This window comes from Coregonus clupeaformis, chromosome 35, assembly GCF_020615455.1.
Source record: "Coregonus clupeaformis isolate EN_2021a chromosome 35, ASM2061545v1, whole genome shotgun sequence".
NCBI lineage: Eukaryota > Metazoa > Chordata > Actinopteri > Salmoniformes > Salmonidae > Coregonus > Coregonus clupeaformis.
Window position 1 is genome coordinate 13,540,764 of NC_059226.1, and position 21,350 is coordinate 13,562,113.

The following is a 21,350-nucleotide window of genomic DNA, read 5'->3' on the forward strand; positions in this document are numbered from 1 at the left end:
CAGGGATGCTGGCCCATGTTGACTCCAATGCTTCCCACAGTTGTGTCAAGTTGGCTGGATGTCCTTTGGCTGGATGACCATTCTTGAAACACACAGGAAACTGTTGAGCGTTAAAAAACTAGCAGTTCTTGACACAAACTGGAGCGCACTTAATAACATACCCTGTTCAAAGGCACTTAAATATTGTGTCCTACCCATTCACCCTCTGAATGGCACACATACACATGCAGAACACGCATGCATACTGTACATACTGTAAGTACACTACACTGACTCTCTCCTTTCTCTCTGTGTGGTATAAAACCTGTCAAATAGTCAGGTTGTTGGTCTCAAGGCTTAAAAATCCTTCTTTAACCTGTCTCCTCCCCTTCATCTACACTGATTGAAGTGGATTTAACAAGTGACATCAATAAGGGATCATAGCTTTCACCTGGTCAGTCTATGTCATGGAAAGAGCAGTTGTTCTTAATGTTTTGTAAACTCAGTTTGTTTTTAGGTGCAATTTCACGCTACTACTCTGCTTAGTCTGTTTGAGTCTACATTGGTTTCTGTTAGTGTTAGTAAGGCATTTTTCTAATCCATCACAAATGTGGCATCAGTCAATAAACTGACATAAAATTAAACGGGAATACACATTGAAAGCATATGACTTGTGACGTCAGAGCTGACTGTTAAAAGCAGCCATGAAAATGAAGTCTTCTGGGACTTGATGGTTTCACACGTTCCATTAATTTACTACAAAGTTATAGCTTATTTTAAGTCATAATCAAATGTTTCACTCGTCGACATAAGAAATATAATAATGTTGGAAGTTGAAGCTATAGCCGGTGAGTCAACGTGTGTTGGGTACCTGGGATGTGTGAATTGTGATGGATGTATCAGCATACGCTCGTTCCTTTCATGGTCAGGTCTCCGGTAGTCAAAGTTAGTAGGTGAACACCCCAGTCAGTTTATCTCTACAAGTGTTTGAGTAGTCAGACAGTCAGAATTGGAACCAATGGAACAGTCCCAAAAGAGTCAACTCCAAGCAACATCAAGAGCACCTCAAAACTGTGTAAGTATATAATTATTAGGGCTGTCAGAGTTAATCAGTTTTAATAAACGTTTTGTAATTTTAGTGCACCATTTTCTTTTTATCACGATTAATCACATTGGAAATACATTGAAAACATCCAAAATACATGATCTATACAGCTAAAATCTACAAGTTGACATTGAGGTTAAATGAAGTGAGCTTTCTCAATTTACCTAATTTGCTAACCGTTAGACAAAATAAAGACCTCACTATACTTGTAATGTTTTTCGGATGAAAAGTCTTAAAGGGCAACTTGGCCACTTTTCAACCTCATATTCATAATCCCCAGCACTAAACCAGTGTCTACATACAGTGAGGGAAAAAAGTATTTGATCCCCTGCTGATTTTGTACGTTTGCCCACTGACAAAGACATGATCAGTCTATAATTTTAATGGTAGGTTTATTTGAACAGTGAGAGACAGAATAACAACAAAAAAATCCAGAAAAACGCATGTCAAAAATGTTATGAATTGATTTGCATTTTAATGAGGGAAATAAGTATTTGACCCCTCTGCAAAACATGACTTAGTACTTGGTGGCAATCACAGAGGTCAGACGTTTCTTGTAGTTGGCCACCAGGTTTGCACACATCTCAGGAGGGATTTTGTCCCACTCCTCTTTGCAGATCTTCTCCAAGTCATTAAGGTTTCGAGGCTGACGTTTGGCAACTCGAACCTTCAGCTCCCTCCACAGATTTTCTATGGGATTAAGGTCTGGAGACTGGCTAGGCCACTCCAGGACCTTAATGTGCTTCTTCTTGAGCCACTCCTTTGTTGCCTTGGCCGTGTGTTTTGGGTCATTGTCATGCTGGAATACCAATCCACGACCCATTTTCAATGCCCTGGCTGAGGGAAGGAGGTTCTCACCCAAGATTTGACGGTACATGGCCCCGTCCATCGTCCCTTTGATGCTGTGAAGTTGTCCTGTCCCCTTAGCAGAAAAACACCCCCAAAGCATAATGTTTCCACCTCCATGTTTGACGGTGGGGATGGTGTTCTTGGGGTCATAGGCAGCATTCCTCCTCCTCCAAACACGGCGAGTTGAGTTGATGCCAAAGAGCTCGATTTTGGACTCATCTGACCACAACACTTTCACCCAGTTCTCCTCTGAATCATTCAGATGTTCATTGGCAAACTTCAGACGGGCCTGTATATATGCTTTCTTGAGCAGGGGGACCTTGTGGGCGCTGCAGGATTTCAGTCCTTCACGGTGTAGTGTGTTACCAATTGTCTTCTTGGTGACTATGGTCCCAGCTGCCTTGAGATCATTGACAAGATCCTCCCGTGTAGTTCTGGGCTGATTCCTCACCGTTCTCATGATCATTGCAACTCCACGAGGTGAGATCTTGCATGGAGCCCCAGGCCGAGGGAGATTGACAGTTATTTTGTGTTTCTTCCATTTGCGAATAATCGCACCAACTGTTGTCACCTTCTCACCAAGCTGCTTGGCGATGGCCTTGTAGCCCATTCCAGCCTTGTGTAGGACTACAATCTTGTCCCTGACATCCTTGGAGAGCTCTTTGGTCTTGACCATGGTGGAGAGTTTGGAATCTAATTGATTGATTGCTTCTGTGGACAGGTGTCTTTTATACAGGTAACAAACTGAGATTAGGAGCACTCCCTTTAAGAGTGTGCTCCTAATCTTAGCTCGTTACCTGTATAAAAGACACCTGGGAGCCAGAAATCTTTTTGATTGATACTTATTTCCCTAATTAAAATGCAAATCAATTTATAACATTTTTGACATGCGTTTTTCTGGATTTTGTTGTTGTTATTCTGTCTCTCACTGTTCAAATAAACCTACAATTAAAATTATAGACTGATCATTTCTTTGTCAGTGGGCAAACGTACAAAATCAGCAGGGGATCAAATACTTTTTTCCCTCACTGTATGTGAAAACGGCACATTTCTATCAGGGCACACGACCTACGAAGCCCTTCACCTCTCAGACCTTCTTCTCCCCTACCAACCCACACGAGCACTCCATTCCACCACAGAAGGCCACCTTGTCATCCCCAGGTCCAAGCTCCCTCCATCCAGCCATCAATGACTGACTCCATCACCATCTTTCAGTTCCTCCTATAGCCCACCTCTTTGACAATGCCTACCAATAAGCCCCACACACATACATACAAGTAAAGCAATACACTATAAAGACACTCCCCTCTACACCATACTGATCACCACCTAACCCAAACCGTTACTCTAACCCCTTACACAGATACATCACACACTTTCCCTTCCTTGTCTTTGTTCATGTGTTTCTTTAGTCTGCTGCTGTTTTGTTTGAATTGCACTGCAATGTGGAAAGAAAAACAAGTTCGAAGTGCTATGGGAACATCGGTGTCAACAGTTGTTAATGATGGGAACCTGGTATTTGTCTGCGATTGTGGACATCATCGAGGGGGACATTGGACGCGATAGAGTCGAAGGGAGGGGGGCAGTGGACTTTTTCTGTCTATGATGGAATATACTCTCTGAAACGACAAGGAACTTGCCAAGGTGTTTAGCACCATACTCCACAATGCCATACGTCCCACAATATTCAAAAGGAAAGGAGACTACATGTGAGAACTCATTTTCCACTTTGACAAACGTGTTCAGTCAGCACAGAAGAAGAATGCTACACCAGAGGAAAGCTCAACTAATCCAACTGGAATTTGAGGGGGATCTTACAAGAAGATTTCGGGGAGAATGGAATGATTGATTACTCAGGAAGTTCCACAGAGCATCAAGGAGGCTGCAACTCTTCTGAAAAGGTAAGAAAACACATAGCTGGTTGGTTTTGATCGAAATCTTGGTGGTATAGCCAGTGGCATCATTTCAGCAAAAAACTAGGGTATGAAATGGTAAAATGACTTCCTTAGCCACCAGCCTAGGTGTAACAGCCTTTCTTTAGCGTGTAGGGCGCTGTCCATGGTGCTGATAGAGCACAGTGGAGTTCATGCCAACCTGTCACTTCATGGTAAAAAGCACTCAATGGTGTCGGCATTTGAACTGTTATGTTTCTTGTGAATATAGCGTGATATAAGCAAAATTCAATTTAATTCCAATGCAAGAACCCCAATAACACCCCTGGGTATACGAAGCAAAAACTGTTTAGACATTTTTGTAAATGTATTACAATTAAAAAACGAAAATATTTTATTTACATAAGTGTTCAGACCCTTTACTCAGTACTTTGTTGAAGCACCTTTGGCAGCGATTACAGAGTCTTCTTGGGTATGATTCTACAAGCTTGGCACACCTGTATTTGGGGAGTTTCTCCCATTCTTCTCTGCAGATCCTCTCAAACTATGTCAGGTTGGATGGTGAACCTTCGCCCCAGTCTGAAGTCCTGAGCGCTCTGGAGCAGGTTTTCATCAAGGATCTCTCTACTTTGCTCTGTTCTTTCCCTCTATCCTGACTAGTCTCTCAGTCCCTGCCGCTGAAAAACATCCACACAGCATGCTTCTGCCACCACCATGCTTCACCGTAGGAATAGTGCCAGGTTTCCTCCAGACGTGACACTTGGCATTCAGGCCAAAGAGTTCAATCTTGGTTTCATCAGACCAGAGAATCTTGTTTCTCATGGCCTTAGAGTCCTTTAGGTGCCTTTTGGCAAACTCCAAGCGGGCTGTCATGTGCCTTTTACTGAGGAGTGGCTTCCGTCTGGCCATTCTACCATAAAGGCCTGATTGGTGGAGTGCTGCAGAGATGGTTGTCCTTCTCCACAGAGGAGCTCTAGAGGTCTGTCAGAGTGACCATCTGGTTCTTGGTCACCTCCCTGACCAAGGCCCTTCTCCCCTGATTGCTCAGTTTGGCCAGGCAGCCAGCTCTAGGAAGAGTCTTGGTGGTTCCAAACTTATTTCCATTTAAGAATGATGGAGGCCACTGTGTTCTTGGGGACCTTCAATGCTGCAGAAATGTGTTGGTACCCTTCCCCAGATCTGTGTCTCGACACAATCCTGTCTCGGAGCTGTATGGACAATTACTTTGACCTCATGGCTTGGTTTTTGCTGACATGCACTGTCAACTATGGGACCTTATATAGACAGGTGTGTGCCTTTCCAAATCAAGTCCAATCAATTGAATTTACCACAGGCGGACTCCAATCAATTTGTAGAAACATCTCAAGGATGATCAATGGAAACCGGATGCACCTGAGCTCAATTTCGAGTCTCATAGGAAAGGGTCTGAATACTTATGTAAATAAGGTATTTCAGTTTTATTTTATTTTTTACATTTGCAAAAGATTCTACAAACCTGTTTTCGCTTTGTCATTATGAGGTATTGTGTGTAGATTGCTGAGGAAATCATTTTTTTTACTCAATTTAAGGCTGTAATGTAACAAAATGTGGAAAAAGTCAAGGGGTCTGAATACTTTCCGAAGTATGTATGTTGAAAATGTGTGAAATTGTGAGAGTAATAATTTAATCATTTTAAGATTTCATCGTATTTCCATTGTGAATTTCACCACATCAGTGAATAATCCATATAAAGTACAGTAATTTGTTAAATTAGAGGTACGTGTGAAAGTGAAACCATTGTTGAAATACTATAAAAGACTGAGATAATGGGAAATCGAATGAGAGATGGCTGATCTTGCTCTGTTTGAAGATTTGGCACATGATGCATTTCACAGAGAGTGCGTTTTTAGAGACAGGTGGGACTTTTTCTGCGGAAAGTACAGATTGGCTCATCAGATATCGTTCCCCCCAAAAAAAACCGTATAATTCTTGCAAGGATTTAAGACCTACTTTAATAAGGCAAACATGCCAATCGCTGCTCCCATGTGTCCCCTTAATTACCTTGCTGGTACCCGCCTACTGGGCGTGGCTAATCTGATAAAAGAGGGAAATGGACACATGGGAGCAGAGCTAGCAACAAAGAAGTTGTTTCCATGTCACTGTGTGCATATAATAATAAAGCATACACCATAATGTTGTTGTGTGGTGACAATAAAACCCCATTACCCTGACATCCCTGTGGTCCTTCACACGTCCCTGAGTCAGTAGATAGTGTTTCAGATCCTTTCAGTTTTTACACCAAGCCTTTCTTAGTCATGACGGGCAGGAAGTGGGTTTCCTGAGTTGTCAGAATGCAGGGCTACAGTTTCCTGTCTTTATGTTGCCTCCTCCCAGAGCCTGCAGAGCTCACACACACACATATACACACACAAGCAAACACACACACCGGTAGTTGTAATGACAGGATGTTTGTGTGCTACGCTATGGGTCAGGGGAGACTAGATGGCAGCTGATAAAACACCAAACCTTTTCCCTTGGAAATGTGATAGGAAGGTTCTTCAATACACACAAACACACACGCACAAACGCACACACATTCCCTCTGATTCAGCACAACACACATTGCATTACAGTACGTGATGGTTGTTCTCCTGGGAATAACTACAACAATTGTGTATGGACTGGAAATGGAAAATGAAACTTTTATTTGTACTGTGAGTTCAGGAAATAACACAACTCCACATGGGTCCCCAAGACATGACTAAGACCCAGTTCCCTTTCAGTCCCTATCCCCTTCCCTTAGTGCCAACCCCCTTCAGTGTTCACAGATCTGAGCTAGAGGACTTGATCAATTTAAGATATACGGAGCGGATCCCACCTCGTCTTCCAAAAGGCTGTGGAGTTCCCATCGCATTGCTTTCACCTATCCAGTCCTATCAGATCTGTGAACACAGAAAAGGCTTGAGAGCTAGGCACCAAGGTAAGGGGCTGAGAACCGAAATGGAACCAGGCCGGAGTTAAGGACTAACAATAGAGGATGCCTGAGGTCCCACCCAACATTGACCCTGTTTGATAAAGAAAGGTAGGAACCCAGCCCATGAAAACAAGTGTATCCATACCCAACTAGTCAGGTGGATAATCTTCTCTATCTCCCAACCTGCTCCCCCGGACCCACCCTTTTTCTTCCAATCCAATCCACTATTACACCTTTCTATACACCTAGCAGATGCCCATCCCTCGCTATCAGGTGTCTGGCAAGTCACACTATTGGTCACATTAAGTGTCAACTGAAATAGAGAGACCTGCCTATATGTCAACAGACTTCCTGACAACTATAGGCTTAGCCCATTAAGCACACCCACGTCATTTCAACGTGGAAATGTTGGTAGTATTTGGTTGAGACCATGATCAATGAGATTTCAACCTTTATTCACCCACTCAAAAAGGCAGCCAGAAGTTTGTTGAATTGTGTGCTTTCAACCATCTAAAAGCACAACCAAATTCCAATGGGAAAACAATGTCTGATTGTTGGTTTAGTTGTCATCTAAATGTGTTATCACTGTGCTTTCAACAATTTAAAAGCACGACAAAGTTCAAATGGGAATACAATGTCAGATATTTTGTATTTATACAACAACTTAATGTGTTATCACTGTGCTTCACTGAATAGCACAACCAAATGTTCTGGATTGCAGTTGAGCTGACATTAAAAGTACATAGTGTTTCAAACTTTATGTAAAGTGCATTTAAAGTTTGATAAATACAAAATATCTGACATTGTATTCCCATTTGAACTTTGTCGTGCTTTTAAATTGTTGAAAGCACAGTGATAACACATTTAGATGACAACTAAACCAACAATCAGACATTGTTTTCCCATTGGAATTTGGTTGTGCTTTTAGATGGTTGAAAGCACACAATTCAACAAACTTCTGGCTGCCTTTTTGAGTGGGTGAATAAAGGTTGAAATCTCATTGATCATGGTCTCAACCAAATACTACCAACATTTCCACGTTGAAATGACGTGGGTGTGGGGCGGCAGGTAGCTTAGTGGGTAAGAGCGTTGTGCCAGTAACCGAAAGGTCGCTGGTTCTAATCCCCGAGCCGACTAGGTGAATAATCTGTCGATGTGCCCTTAAGCAAGGCACTTAACCCTAATTGCTCATGTAAGTCGCTCTGGATAAGAGCGTCTGCTAAATGACAAAAAAAAAATAAAAAAAAAAAAATAAATAAATAAATAAATTAAAAAAAAATAAAATAATAAAAAATAAAATTGATTTAGTCCTATTCTTCAACTTAGATTTTTGGTTGAGATGGAGATGTGAATCCAACATATCAATGATTAATTTGTAGACAAACTGGAATTAAAGCCAGACTAAGTCAGTGGCACAGATGAAACTATCCAAGCAGAAGATACATCTCCTTCAAATGTTGATATTTGGTTGCGTTGACAACCAAACACAATTCAATATCCACTTTAAATGCATTTTACATAAAGTTTGATTCGATTTAGTCCTATTCTTTAACTTTGATGTTTGACTGATTTTGAGAAGTGAATCTACATATTGAATGTGAATCTATCATATTAATGATTAACTTGAAGATTCAATTTGAAATCAACCAAAGCTTGAAACACTAGGCCTTTAACTCCTATTGTTTATTTTTAGTTGAACCCTGGGTTGAATTGAAACAAAAGCTGTTGATGACTTTGCAAATACTATATAGGCCTAAATAGTATAATTGATGATATATGACAAACTATGGTTACATTTCATTTGGTCTGTTAAACCTACTCTTTGGAATGACTTTGATAGCAACAGTGAATATATTTTGTTATTAAGAGATCTCTCAATAGTCATTCTCACGATAGCACATTGGTGGTAGTCAGTGACAAATATCAAAGTTGGGCTTGGTTAAAACCCTGGATGGGAGACCAAATGAATAGCTGTAGATAGATCAACTCTCCAGTAGGAGGTGCTGCCCAGCCTATTGTTTTTTTTCTTCTGATAGTGGATATAACTTTGAAGATCTGACATTGTTTGAAATGTATAAATTCAACATAATTTATAAAAGGTTTGTCTATGTTGAAAATGTGTTACAACGATTACATAATCCTGTGGTTGAAATTCCTCCCTCAAAACGAAGTCATTCCAAAGGGTTGACTACTTTTTTCAAATCCAATGTAATTTCCACGTAGATTCCACATCACAATATGTTGACAAATTACATTGAAACAATGTTGATTCAACCAGTTTGTGCCCAGTTGGAGGCCTACTCCAGTTTCAATGCTGATTCATGATTCCAGTTTGCCATATCCCTTCTAAAATCAATTAACATTGATGTGTTGATGTGAGAAAACAGTTGTGTGTCTTCTCTCCACTGTAGGTCTAAGCACTACAGAACACTACAGTTTGCCCACCTGCAAGTTTTCAAATATCCTATAAGCCTAACTGTTCAGGGATGTAGCTGAACTCCCCCTTTTGGTCAGATGAATACATTTAGGTTAGTTTATAATTAAACATGTGTTTAATAAATTGGCCACATTCAAATGGTAACAGTCTAAAGGCTTCTTCCAAATAATTTACACCTTGTAATTTATTAATGTAGCATCCTGGAATCAATTTATGCTTTCTGGACATGATGGGTAGCCTAATTTATTCAAAACTAGGCTTCCTGGCCAGTAGACCTATGAGAATGCAATCAAACATGACCTGAATTGTTGCTTTTATGCTGGGTGAGGTCGGTGACACACCGTGACACACTGTCCCGAGGTATATCCCAGGACTTCCCCAGAAAATGGTTGCGCCATGATTGAACACAAACAATGTTAAACAAAGGTTTATTTGTTTGATTGTTATTCCAAAGATGGGAAAAACAGAATCCACGAGGCAATGCAATGCACTCGAGACGCACCGGAGGCCGGACACTGGCCATTCTTTCCTACATGCCCGCCCTTCCCTTGTAGCCTAACCCTTTTGGCCTCCTCCCATTCCCCTGCTCTCTATCATAGGCCCTACCATTTCTACACCGTGCCTCGAACATACTGTACATCTTACTTGCAGGTGGGCTCGGCTATAGGTCTATCTAAACACAGCACCATCGAGCTATATAAACTTACTGAGATAGATCCTTGTGACTGGTTGTGGGCGGAGCGCAGCGCAGCCTGAGGCGGCTACTCCAAATATATTTACATCGCTCTGTCTGCATTGCACATCCAGCGGTGAACTTCAAACATCAAAATTGGGTTTTAGCTGTTTCTGTCGGCTTCGCACCTATTCGAGAATTATTTTAGCCGCTTGCCTGAGAAGAGGAGAGAGGGGATAGAGTGCGTAATGAAGGATACGGATAAAGAGCATGAAGGAGGCAGAGGGAGAACCGGAACAAGAAAATCCGATAAAGATCAGGTTTGGCTCATCTATTATAAACACTTGTACCTTACTGAGTTATCACGCAATTCCGCATATTAAATAGCCCGTGTCTTTTTGGGTAGTGTATGCCAAAATCGTGCGTAAATGGTACAGTAGGCTATGCACCAAGCGATTCTGTGTTAAATGTTTAACTGAGAGCAGCGGTATAGTGTTACTTTTATTATATAATACAAAACTTTGCCAAAAGAAACATTTACTTCGATTACATTACATTACTTTTCTTATCTTTGAAATGTATTCTAAATGTACATCAGTCGGGTTTTAGACCAGGTCATAGCACTATCTCTGCTGCATCCCTAGTTATAAATGATGTTCATCTATATGAACGCAGCTGCCACTTCATTAAAGACGTTAGATGCAGTTTATCATAGCGCACTGCGCTTTATTACTGGCAACAATTTTAGTACTCATCACTGCATTAATTTTAGTAGAAGCTCTTATCCAGAGCAATTAGGGTTAAGTGCCTTGCTCAAGGACACAGAGAGATTTCTCACCTACGGGATTCAAACCAGCAACCTTTCGGGTACTGGCCCAACGCTCTTAACCGCTAGGCCACCCATCTCTGAGACCAGCATTCTCTAACAGAAAATTGTTTGGCCCTCTTTGATGTCACGTAGGTTGATATATTGCAATGTTTTCATTTGTAAAGCCCTTTTACAAAAAGTCCCACTGTACCTAACATCATTACTAAACTTTAGACATACGAGTTACCACTCAGGGATGGCTAACTCTGGAAATTCCTTTGGTTTCTACTGAGTTAGGTAAATCAGCTTTTAGTTTTCTTGCACCTTATTTGTGGAACAATCTTCAAAATGATCTTAAATATGATGTTTTGGTGTCTCTAGGGCAATTTAGAAAGCTGATTGAGGACCTTATTACTGATTAATATGTTTGTGTTTTATGACCATGTTTTTCTTTCTGCTTGCATTTTGTATTTATATTTGAATGTGTGTATTTTCTGTAATTGATGCGTAAAACTCATTGTAACTCATTTGTAAAAGAGACATTGGTCACAGTATGACTCCCTGATAAAATAAAGGTTATATCAAATAAAAATAAAAACATTTAGGGGTAAAATTGCAGTATGCTACTGTGGCAGCTTGACCCAAGTGGGATTACGCAGCCATATGGAACAAGTTGACGCCCATCAATTGTCAAAACAGACATGCAAAACAACATAGACTAGTTGGGAGAGTGATATCCTATACGAAAGTGTGCCCACTTTGAAAGTTTCCAACCAGACTACCCAGCTAACAATTCTAGGGAGAGAGAACATTTGTGTAATGTTCCCCAGTTGTTTGAGTGTCCAGTTTTCCATTTTTTATTTATTTTTATTTAACCTTTATTTAACTAGGCAAGTCAGTTAAGAACAAATTCTTATTTACAATGACGGCCTACACTGGCCAAACCCGGACAACGCTGGGCCAATTGTATGCTACCCTATGGGACTCCCAATCATGGCCGGTTGTGATACAGCCTGGAATGGAACCAGGGGGTCTGTAGTGACGCCTCAAGCACTGAGATGCAGTGCCTTAGACTGCTGCCCCATTAGTTAGGGTAACTTTCTAAGTATGTTAGCAAAAAGTAGTAAAGTGCAAGTGCTGGTTCATTTTTTAAATTTATTTTTTATTTATTTATGTGGTGAATTATCAATCCTTGTGACAGTTACTTACAGACCATCAGTTTAGTCTTCTGCTGGATAAATGCCTATAGGCCTAGCCCTAGGTATAGACCTACGAGTGGCGCAGTGGTCTAAGGCACTGCATCGCAGTGCTAGCTGTGCCACTAGAGATCCTGGTTCGAATCCAGGCTCTGTTGTAGCTGGCCGCGACCGGGAGACCCATGGGGTGGCGCACAGTTGTCCAGGGTAGGGGAGGGAATGGCCGGCAGGGATGTTGCTCAGTTGGTAGAGCATGGCGTTTGCAACGCCAGGGTTGTGGGTTCGATTCCCACGGGGGGCCAGTATGAAAAAAAAAATGTATGCACTAACTGTAAGTCGCTCTGGATAAGAGCGTCTGCTAAAAATGTAATGTTAAACCAGATTTTTGACTTTATTGTATTTCTGTGTCGATGTTCGCCTATTTTCTGAGTGGCAATGACCGGAGAATGACCATCAGTGTTGTTGTAAAAACAGACCGCTCCTGTGACATGCGCGTCTCAAGCCGCCAGAGCAGGCTAGTCCATCTTTCTCAGGCATGAACTGACAGGACAAGAGCAGTCGGACACACAGCTCATTTAAGCTGCACAGCAGCTGGAACTGTCCGACAAACAAAGTAGTAAAAACATGACTTGTAGGGCCCTCTGGCCTCTTGACATACATAAGTATGCAGCCTCTAACAAACTAAACTTAGGAATTAAAATGATACCATAATCTGTCACAAAAGATAAGGCATGATAGCCCACATGCTGGTACAGTTGTAGGATCTTAATTTGATCATCCTGTTGCAGGATAACTTTCGTGCAATGCAGGAAATGAACAATTTTTTGTGTGTATTTGAGGTTTAAAAAGGCTTCCACTTTGAAATGTCAGACTTGATTTTCCCTTAGAATTGTATCAACCTCTACAAAAATGTCCATTGAATATAACCCACATAATAATTCACATTTCCTGTTGCCTCAGGAATATTTTCCTGCTGTAGGAAACTGGCTCAAATTAAGATCCTATATCTGTATGCACTATGCACAACTGCCATTGATCTGAGAAAAATAAACAAAGGAGAGATAAGTGATTGAAGGCTGGACAAGAGTCCGTTCAAGAGAGAAAATACAAAGACAGTGAAAGAAAAGGTATTGCACTTGTCTTGTGATACCTTTAGCTTGTCCACTCATTTGCCTCTCCTGTCTCTATCTCTAATGTACTCTGTTGAATAGTGGCGCTTGAGTGGACTGGCTCAATATTTGCATGGAGAGAGCGGGAGTGTGCGTGTGTGTGAGAGACAGAGAGAATACGAGAGCAGCTAGCCGTCTTAATGCAGTTCCACCACAATTGATATATCATTTCTATATGCACTGACCATGCTATGACAGGTACTGGGTTGCAGGTCAATGGGAATGAAGGATATGAGTTCTGAATAGAATGTCAATCCCCTTTCAGCAGCTACTGCTAGTCAGGTTCTACCAGTTACATACAAGTTTGTTTACCTGACACTTACAGTATCCCACAGTACATTCTTGTCCATACAACAGTACAAAATCCTAGTTGTAATGTGCTGTAAGGACACAGTGCTCATGCACACAGGCATACACTCACAAACACACAATGGGTATACACACAAACACGCACACACACAGGGATGATTCTGACCATATGTGGTTCATTAGGGGAGTTTCGAAATGCAAATAGCCAAGGTCGTGCACGAGCACTGAGACTGATAACAATTGGTATTTATCAATGGTTATCTCCTACCGGTGTGCATATGACGCTTGTAGGATTGTTTGATAAATCACACTTTTCTATGCATATGAACATTCTAAATTCTGTTTGTAAGTAACGGTAGCTAACACACTTTTGTACATCGCACTGTTCTGTACATTTGACCTTATTTTAGTGCCCCAAAAACGTAATACTTCCAGGTCAACTGTAATATGAATACCATTGTAAAGCACAATGTCTCCCCTTTCCAGCAAAGTAAATGACGAGACTTTCATGCTGCCCGTCTCTGCATGATCGAAGAAAGCAATGGAGCTCCGCCGGGTCTTTTTAAAAATGGGGGGTGAGGAAGCGAAAGCTGCTGCGTCATAGTGAAAGGGGGAGATATGTTGTGTGGGGAACTGGCTAATTTCACCCGATTGGTCCAACTTATCACCTCTAAAATGTAAATAAAACACTATAAAGAGTTTATATACAGTGGGGAAAAAAAGTATTTAGTCAGCCACCAATTGTGCAAGTTCTCCCACTTGATGAGATGAGAGAGGCCTGTAATTTTCATCATAGGTACATGTCAACTATGACAGACAAATTGAGAGAATTTTTTCCAGAAAATCACATTGTAGGATTTTTTATGAAATGTATTTGCAAATTATGGTGGAAAATAAGTATTTGGTCACCTACAAACAAGCAAGATTTCTGGCTCTCACAGACCTGTAACTTCTTCTTTAAGAGGCTCCTCTGTCCTCCACTCGTTACCTGTATTAATGGCACCTGTTTGAACTTGTTATCAGTATAAAAGACACCTGTCCACAATCTCAAACAGTCACACTCCAAACTCCACTATGGCCAAGACCAAAGAGCTGTCAAAGGACACCAGAAACAACATTGTAGACCTGCACCAGGCTGGGAAGACTGAATCTGCAATAGGTAAGCAGCTTGGTTTGAAGAAATCAACTGTGGGAGCAATTATTAGGAAATGGAAGACATACAAGACCACTGATAATCTCCCTCGATCTGGGGCTCCACGCAAGATCTCACCCCGTGGGGTCAAAATGATCACAAGAACGGTGAGCAAAAATCCCAGAACCACACGGGGGACCTAGTGAATGACCTGCAGAGAGCTGGGACCAAAGTAACAAAGCCTACCATCAGTAACACACTCCGCCGCCAGGGACTCAAATCCTGCAGTGCCAGACGTGTCCCCCTGCTTAAGCCAGTACATGTCCAGGCCCGTCTGAAGTTTGCTAGAGTGCATTTGGATGATCCAGAAGACGATTGGAAGAATGTCAGATGAAACCAAAATATAACTTTTTGGTAAAAACTCAACTCGTCGTGTTTGGAGGACAAAGAATGCTGAGTTGCATCCAAAGAACACCATACCTACTGTGAAGCATGGGGGTGGAAACATCATGCTTTGGGGCTGTTTTTCTGCAAAGGGACCAGGACGACTGATCCGTGTAAAGGAAAGAATGAATGGGGCCATGTATCGTGAGATTTTGAGTGAAAACCTCCTTCCATCAGCAAGGGCATTGAAGATGAAACGTGGCTGGGTCTTTCAGCATGACAATGATCCCAAACACACCGCCCGGGCAACGAAGGAGTGGCTTCGTAAGAAGCATTTCAAGGTCCTGGAGTGGCCTAGCCAGTCTCCAGATCTCAACCCCGTAGAAAATCTTTGGAGGGAGTTGAAAGTCTGTGTTGCCCAGCGACAGCCCCAAAACATCACTGCTCTAGAGGAGATCTGTATGGAGGAATGGGCCAAAATACCAGCAACAGTGTGTGAAAACCTTGTGAAGACTTACAGAAAACGTTTGACCTGTGTCATTGCCAACAAAGGGTATACAACAAAGTATTGAGAAAGTTTTGTTATTGACCAAATACTTATTTTCCACCATAATTTGCAAATAAATTCATAAAAAATCCTACAATGTGATTTTCTGGATTTTTTTTTCTCATTTTGTCTGTCATAGTTGACGTGTACCTATGATGAAAATTACAGGCCTCTCTCATCTTTTTATGTGGGAGAACTTGCACAATTGGTGGCTGACTAAATACTTTTTTTCCCCACTGTAAAGTCTCATTACGTACCTATTTGAAGGTTTGTGTCGAATTTGAATAGGGTTTTTAGGGCGGCGCTAAATTTATCTTCACAATTAAACTGTGGTTGTCACGGGTTTTGAGAGTCATGATGGCTCGCAGTGATTATGCGAAAAATTAACAATTGAATTAATTAACAATTGATGAACTCACGAGTAATTAACTTTACACTCACCATTACACTCACCATTGATCATTTCTTGTTTTTAATCTGCGAGAGAAGCGCTACACCTGGTGGAAAGAGGCTGTACGGCACAGAATGAGTTGAATAATGCCTGCCGTACGTTATGTCGTGACATGTCACACTTTAACGTAGAGTGTCAGCAGGGTTAGTTTCTTCAACTTTTCTCCAATACTATTGGTCCATTACCATGTCAATCAACGCTGAATTGAAACTTAGTTCACACCCTGGATTTTGATGCCAACACAGTCGCTACAGTCCCATTAGTTTTCATTGCAGCCTCGTTTGAATGCAGCGGTTGCCCACATATGTACGGAACGGAGTTAGCTACCGTTAGTGTTTTAGAATAGTGTCTACGCAATTTTGATTAATGAGGCCCCTGGATATTACCAAAGGTATACCGCAGGGATCGGTATTGGGACCTGTCCTCTTTACTATTTATAAATGTTATAAATAATATTGGTCTATTTGTTAAAACTTGTAATATTCATCTGTATGCAGATGACACTTATGTATGCATTTCCCCAACTGTTGACCAGGCTATGTTAGAGCTGCAATCTAACCTTGTTGCCTTACAGAAATCCCTGGTTGGTTTAAAACTTGTACATAATGCGGGAAAGACTAAATACATGTTTCAGATGGACTACATATTTATTCATTGGATGGGCGCCCATCGATCGGGTTCCCGCCTATAAATATCTGAGCATTTGGATTGACAAAGATTTCATGTTTAAAGTGTTGGTCCCATGTTTCATGAGCTGAAATAAAAGATCCCATAAATGTTCCATACGCACAAAAAGCTTATTTCTCTCAAATGTTATGCACAAATTTGTTTACATCCCTGTTAGTGAGCATTTCTCCTTTGCCAAGATAATCCATCCAACTGACAGGTGTGGCATATTAAGAAGCTGTTTAAACAGCATGATCATTACACAGGTGCACCTTGTGCAGGGGACAATAAAAGGCCACTCTGAAATGTGCAGTTTTGTCACACAACACAAGGCCACAGATGTCTCAAGTTTTGATGGAGCATGCAATTGGCATGCTGACTGCAGGAATGTCTACCAGAGCTGTTTGCCAGAAAATTGAATGTTCATTTTTCTACCATAAGCCGCCTCCAATGTTGTTTCAGAGGATTTGGCAGTACGTCCAACCAGCCTGACAACCGCAGACCACTTGTAACCACGCCAGCCCAGGACCTCCACATCCGGCTTCTTCACCTGTGGGATCGTCTGAGACAAGCCACCTGGACAGCTGATGAAACAGGAGTATTTCTGTCTGTAATAAAGCCCTTTTGAGGGGAAAAACTCATTCTGATTTGCTAGGCCTGGCTCCCAAGTAGGTGGACCTATGCCCTCCCAGGCCCATCAATGGCTGCGCCCCTGCCCAGTCATTTGAAATCCATAGATTAGGGCCTAATGAATTTATTTCAATTTACTGATTTCCTTATATGAACCCTAACTCAGTAAAATCTTAGAAATTGTTGCATGTTGCATTTATATTTTTGTTCAGTATAGTTAAAAAGCAGAGATTTAAAGTGCACTTCATTTTTTAGAAAGAGATCTTGCCTCTACCTAAACAGCAGGAAGCAGATTGTACAGTCAACTTAACTGCCAGTTCTTGATTATGGAGACACCATTTATCAGATTGAAGCAGCTACTACTCTTAACCCTTTGGATGCTGTCTACCATAGCGCCCTTTGCTTTATCACAGGTGAGTTTTAATACTCACCACTGCATCCTGTATCAAAAGGTTGGCTGGTCCTCATCGAGGTCCTGTAGATCACTTCATTACTCCCTTTTTGTTTACAAAGCTATACTACACAAGATTCAAATTACATAATTTCTCTCAGCAACTGCGATGCAATCTTTTCATCCAAATTCTGAAAAAAATATAGATTCCGATTTTGACACAATAAACCATTTACAATTTTACTATATTTGGAATGGTAAACCAGGTAAAGTTAAACGAGCATATTTATAAAATGAAAAGGAGTTTGGAGGGTTAAAACTATTAAATATTAAGACATTAAACCTCTCTTAAAGCCTCCATTGTACTGAAATTGCATCAAAATCCAAACTGGTTTTCTAGCAGGCTATTAAGAGAGACCCATCCTGTTTAAGAGTGGGCTCTTTACCTTTGTGGATTGACAATGGATCTCTGTTTAATGTATCCTCCTTTTTAAATGAAGTCATGTAACGTTGCCTACAATTTCAGTTTCATCCTCCAGAAAAGGAAGATCTAATAGTACAGCAAATAATATGGCTAAACTCCAATGTACTGATAGAGAAAACAAAAATATTGGAAGAAATGTACAAGAAGGGTATAATATTTATGAAGGACATTGTAAACAAGGATGGTAAAATGATGTCACACAAGCAACTAACAACAGTGTATGGAGGTGTATGCTCAATTCAAAATTATAACCAACTCATCACTGCTCTACCACAAAATTGGAAGAGACAATTACTTAAAGAAGAAATGAAAGAATTAGTCTGTCTGCCACCCATAAAAAATCATAAATGGCTTCAAATTATTAGTATAAATTAAAAAATGTATCAGTTTCACTTAGTCAAAAGGTTTGACAGCAATGCTGTATACAATTTTGGTTTGTCTGGAACCGGTCTTTGATGTCCCAATACCTTGGCATCGGGTCTATGAACTGATATATAAAACAACAATTGACACATCAATCCGTTCGTTTCAATTTAAGCTATCATATAAAATATTGCTACAAAAATAATGCTCAATATATGGGGCATTGAACAGTCAGCCTTGTGCAGACTCTGCCACGAGGAAATAGAATCAATAGAGCTTATTTTCTGGTACTGTCCATCGGTGTCTCGCTTTTGGAGTCAGGTCCAGGAATGGTGGTTATGTCATAATATCAGGGTTCAGATGGACCTGCAAACTGTATTGTTAAGGCATCTGAAAAACCACGACCAGTCAATGGGAATTACATTAGAATTGTCCAATTTCTGAAGTAAATCTCTAGTTTTTATGTAAATTACATGTTATAGAAGGGTCCAGACACTTTTTGTGTGATTTTGCTTCCTTTTGAGAAACTTAACCCCAGCCACGATTCACTTCCTCATTGCTCGTTGTGTAGTATCAGGGCACGCAAAAGACATGAACAAAAGCTCCAAAATATGTCATTTTAGAAACGGACACGCTATCAGTATAGTGATGTAGGTCTTTAGATGTTGTATACATTAAATTGTGTCATTCTGAACTTAATCCGGGATGTGTCCGTGTACTATAGGGACACACTCGGCCTGCACAGCTGTGTGTGGGAAACAGCGCAACTCGACCAACATTTATATTTTAAAATCTCTCCGTATCTCATCTCTAAAGAAGGATTTTTAAACATTGAGACATTTATTGTATATGTGTGCCATTCAGAAGGTGAATTGGGCAAGACAAAATATTTAAGTACCTTTGAACAGGGTATGGTAGTAGGTGCCAGGCGCACCTAATGTTTTGTACACTCAGTATATGTATTGTAGTGGACCTGTACATGGCTCAGTTCATGGCACTAGCAACACCAGAGTTGTGGGTTCGATTCCGACTGGGGTCACATACCAAATTTGTGGACTGTTGTCACTGCTATGTAAATGGTATATATTACCGTATTACAGTACTGTACTGGCTGCCAATGCAATTTTATTAAAGCAGTGTGACCCCCCCCATCATCTCTGAACTTGTCAATATTAAAAACTTATTGTGAAGTAAAATCATAATAGTCATCATAGTAGTACATTTGAGTGTATATATAAATAACATACTTTTTATGTTCCTACTTTACAGACATAGATTTTATTATGTAGTTATCAAAATCTATAGAATCTATAGGTTTACCAAACGTTTAAGGGATAATCAATTAAGAACAGTTGGATTAAGTAATAGTAAAACATATTTTAACAAAAGAGAAGAGACTTGTATCAAAAGTAATGTGAGCATTGCATTGTGAAAGGACATTATTTTATATGAACATTTATTGCAATGTGAAACATGTATTTCTAGATGAAACACTGATTAAGTTTGGTGAAAAAGTGACTGTTTGTGTGAAACACATTTTTGATGATCTGTTTGAGTTTTGTACTAAGAGTTGTGAAAATGTACCCATACAGTACTTATGAAAATTGCACCAAAACGATAAAAAGAACTATAATTGCAACCATACAGTGTACATCCAGTTTAGCATAACATTCAACATCTGTAGCCTGTTAGGTAACAGCGACTAATAGTTACCCAATTTCTTTCTCTCACAGAGTTGGATCCCCAAGATAATCAAGAAGAGAGTGTGCACCACATTCATAGAGGACTGCTTTAGGTACAGCCTCTCCCTGGGTCGCCGTCTGTGTTTTTGATTTTGGGTATTTTCTGTTGACTGTAATGACTGGCTGTGTGTGTGTGTGTGTGTGTGTGTGTGTGTGTGTGTATGTGTGTCTTTGTCTCTCTCTGCCCCTGTCAGTAATGGGGCACTGTGCCAGTGTGGGGGTGTGAGTGAAACACACGGCTCCATCGCTACGAGAGACTATTTCGGGGCAGCCATCGTCAGCCAGTGGGACAGCTCTCAGCACTCCTCAGAGTACCCCACCGACGCCTACGGAGAGTTGGAGTTTGCAGGGGCCGGCAGTAGGCACAGCCATGTGGGTAACACACACTCACACGTGTGCACACACTCATGCATGGGCATGCTAGGACATACACATGCTAAGACATACACGGGATTGTTCTCTGTCCCAGGTTGATGACCTCATAGAGGACAGTGTATGTTTACTCAGCCGTGTCCAGCGCTCAATCAATCAGCCCAGGGTATTACTAAAGTATAAATAACACTAGGACACACACACACAGCTCTGTCAGTGGCGGGAGGGTGGGTGATTAATGAATTAGGTAGCTGGCTTACAGCCCGTCAACTCATAACCATCAAGTGACTCAGCTACACTACATGACCAAAAGTATGTGGACACATTCTAGTCAAACATCTCATTCCAAAATCATGGGCATTAACATGGAGTTGGTCCCTTCTTTGATGTTGGGCGATTAGGCCTGGCTCGCATTCGGCGTTCCAATTCATCCCAAAGGTGTTCGATGGGGTTGAGGTCAGGGCTCTGTGCAGGCCAGTCAAGTTCTTCAACACCGATCTCGACAAACCATTTCTCTGTACAGCCCCAGACCATTATTCCTCCTCCACCAAACTTTATAGTGGGCACTATGCATTGGTGCAGGTAGCGTTCTCCTGGCATCCTCCAAACCCAGATTCGTCCGTCGGACTGCCAGATGGTGAAGCGTGATTCATCACTCCAGATAACGTGTTTCCACCGCTCCAGAGTCCAATGGCGGCGAGCTTTACACCACTCCAGCCGACACTTGGCATTGCGCATGGTGATCATAGGCTTGTGTGCGGCTGTTTCCAGAGGCAGTTTGGAACTCGGTAGTGAGTGTTGCAACCGAGGACAGACAA

General features: G+C 41.2%; 1 protein-coding gene across 1 annotated transcript in view; it reads left to right on the forward strand.

The window, feature by feature from the left end:
- The first annotated feature begins 9,007 nt into the window (after positions 1 to 9,007).
- LOC121550302 (transient receptor potential cation channel subfamily M member 4) overlaps positions 9,008 to 21,350 on the forward strand; it is a 78,449-nt gene continuing 66,106 nt past the window's right edge. Inside the window, exons 1-3 of the mRNA XM_045210851.1 lie at positions 9,008 to 10,208; positions 20,152 to 20,213; positions 20,355 to 20,532. Of these exons, the coding sequence (XP_045066786.1) occupies positions 10,137 to 10,208; positions 20,152 to 20,213; positions 20,355 to 20,532 (312 nt within the window). The 5' untranslated portion in view covers positions 9,008 to 10,136. The remainder of the gene's footprint in view (positions 10,209 to 20,151; positions 20,214 to 20,354; positions 20,533 to 21,350) is intronic.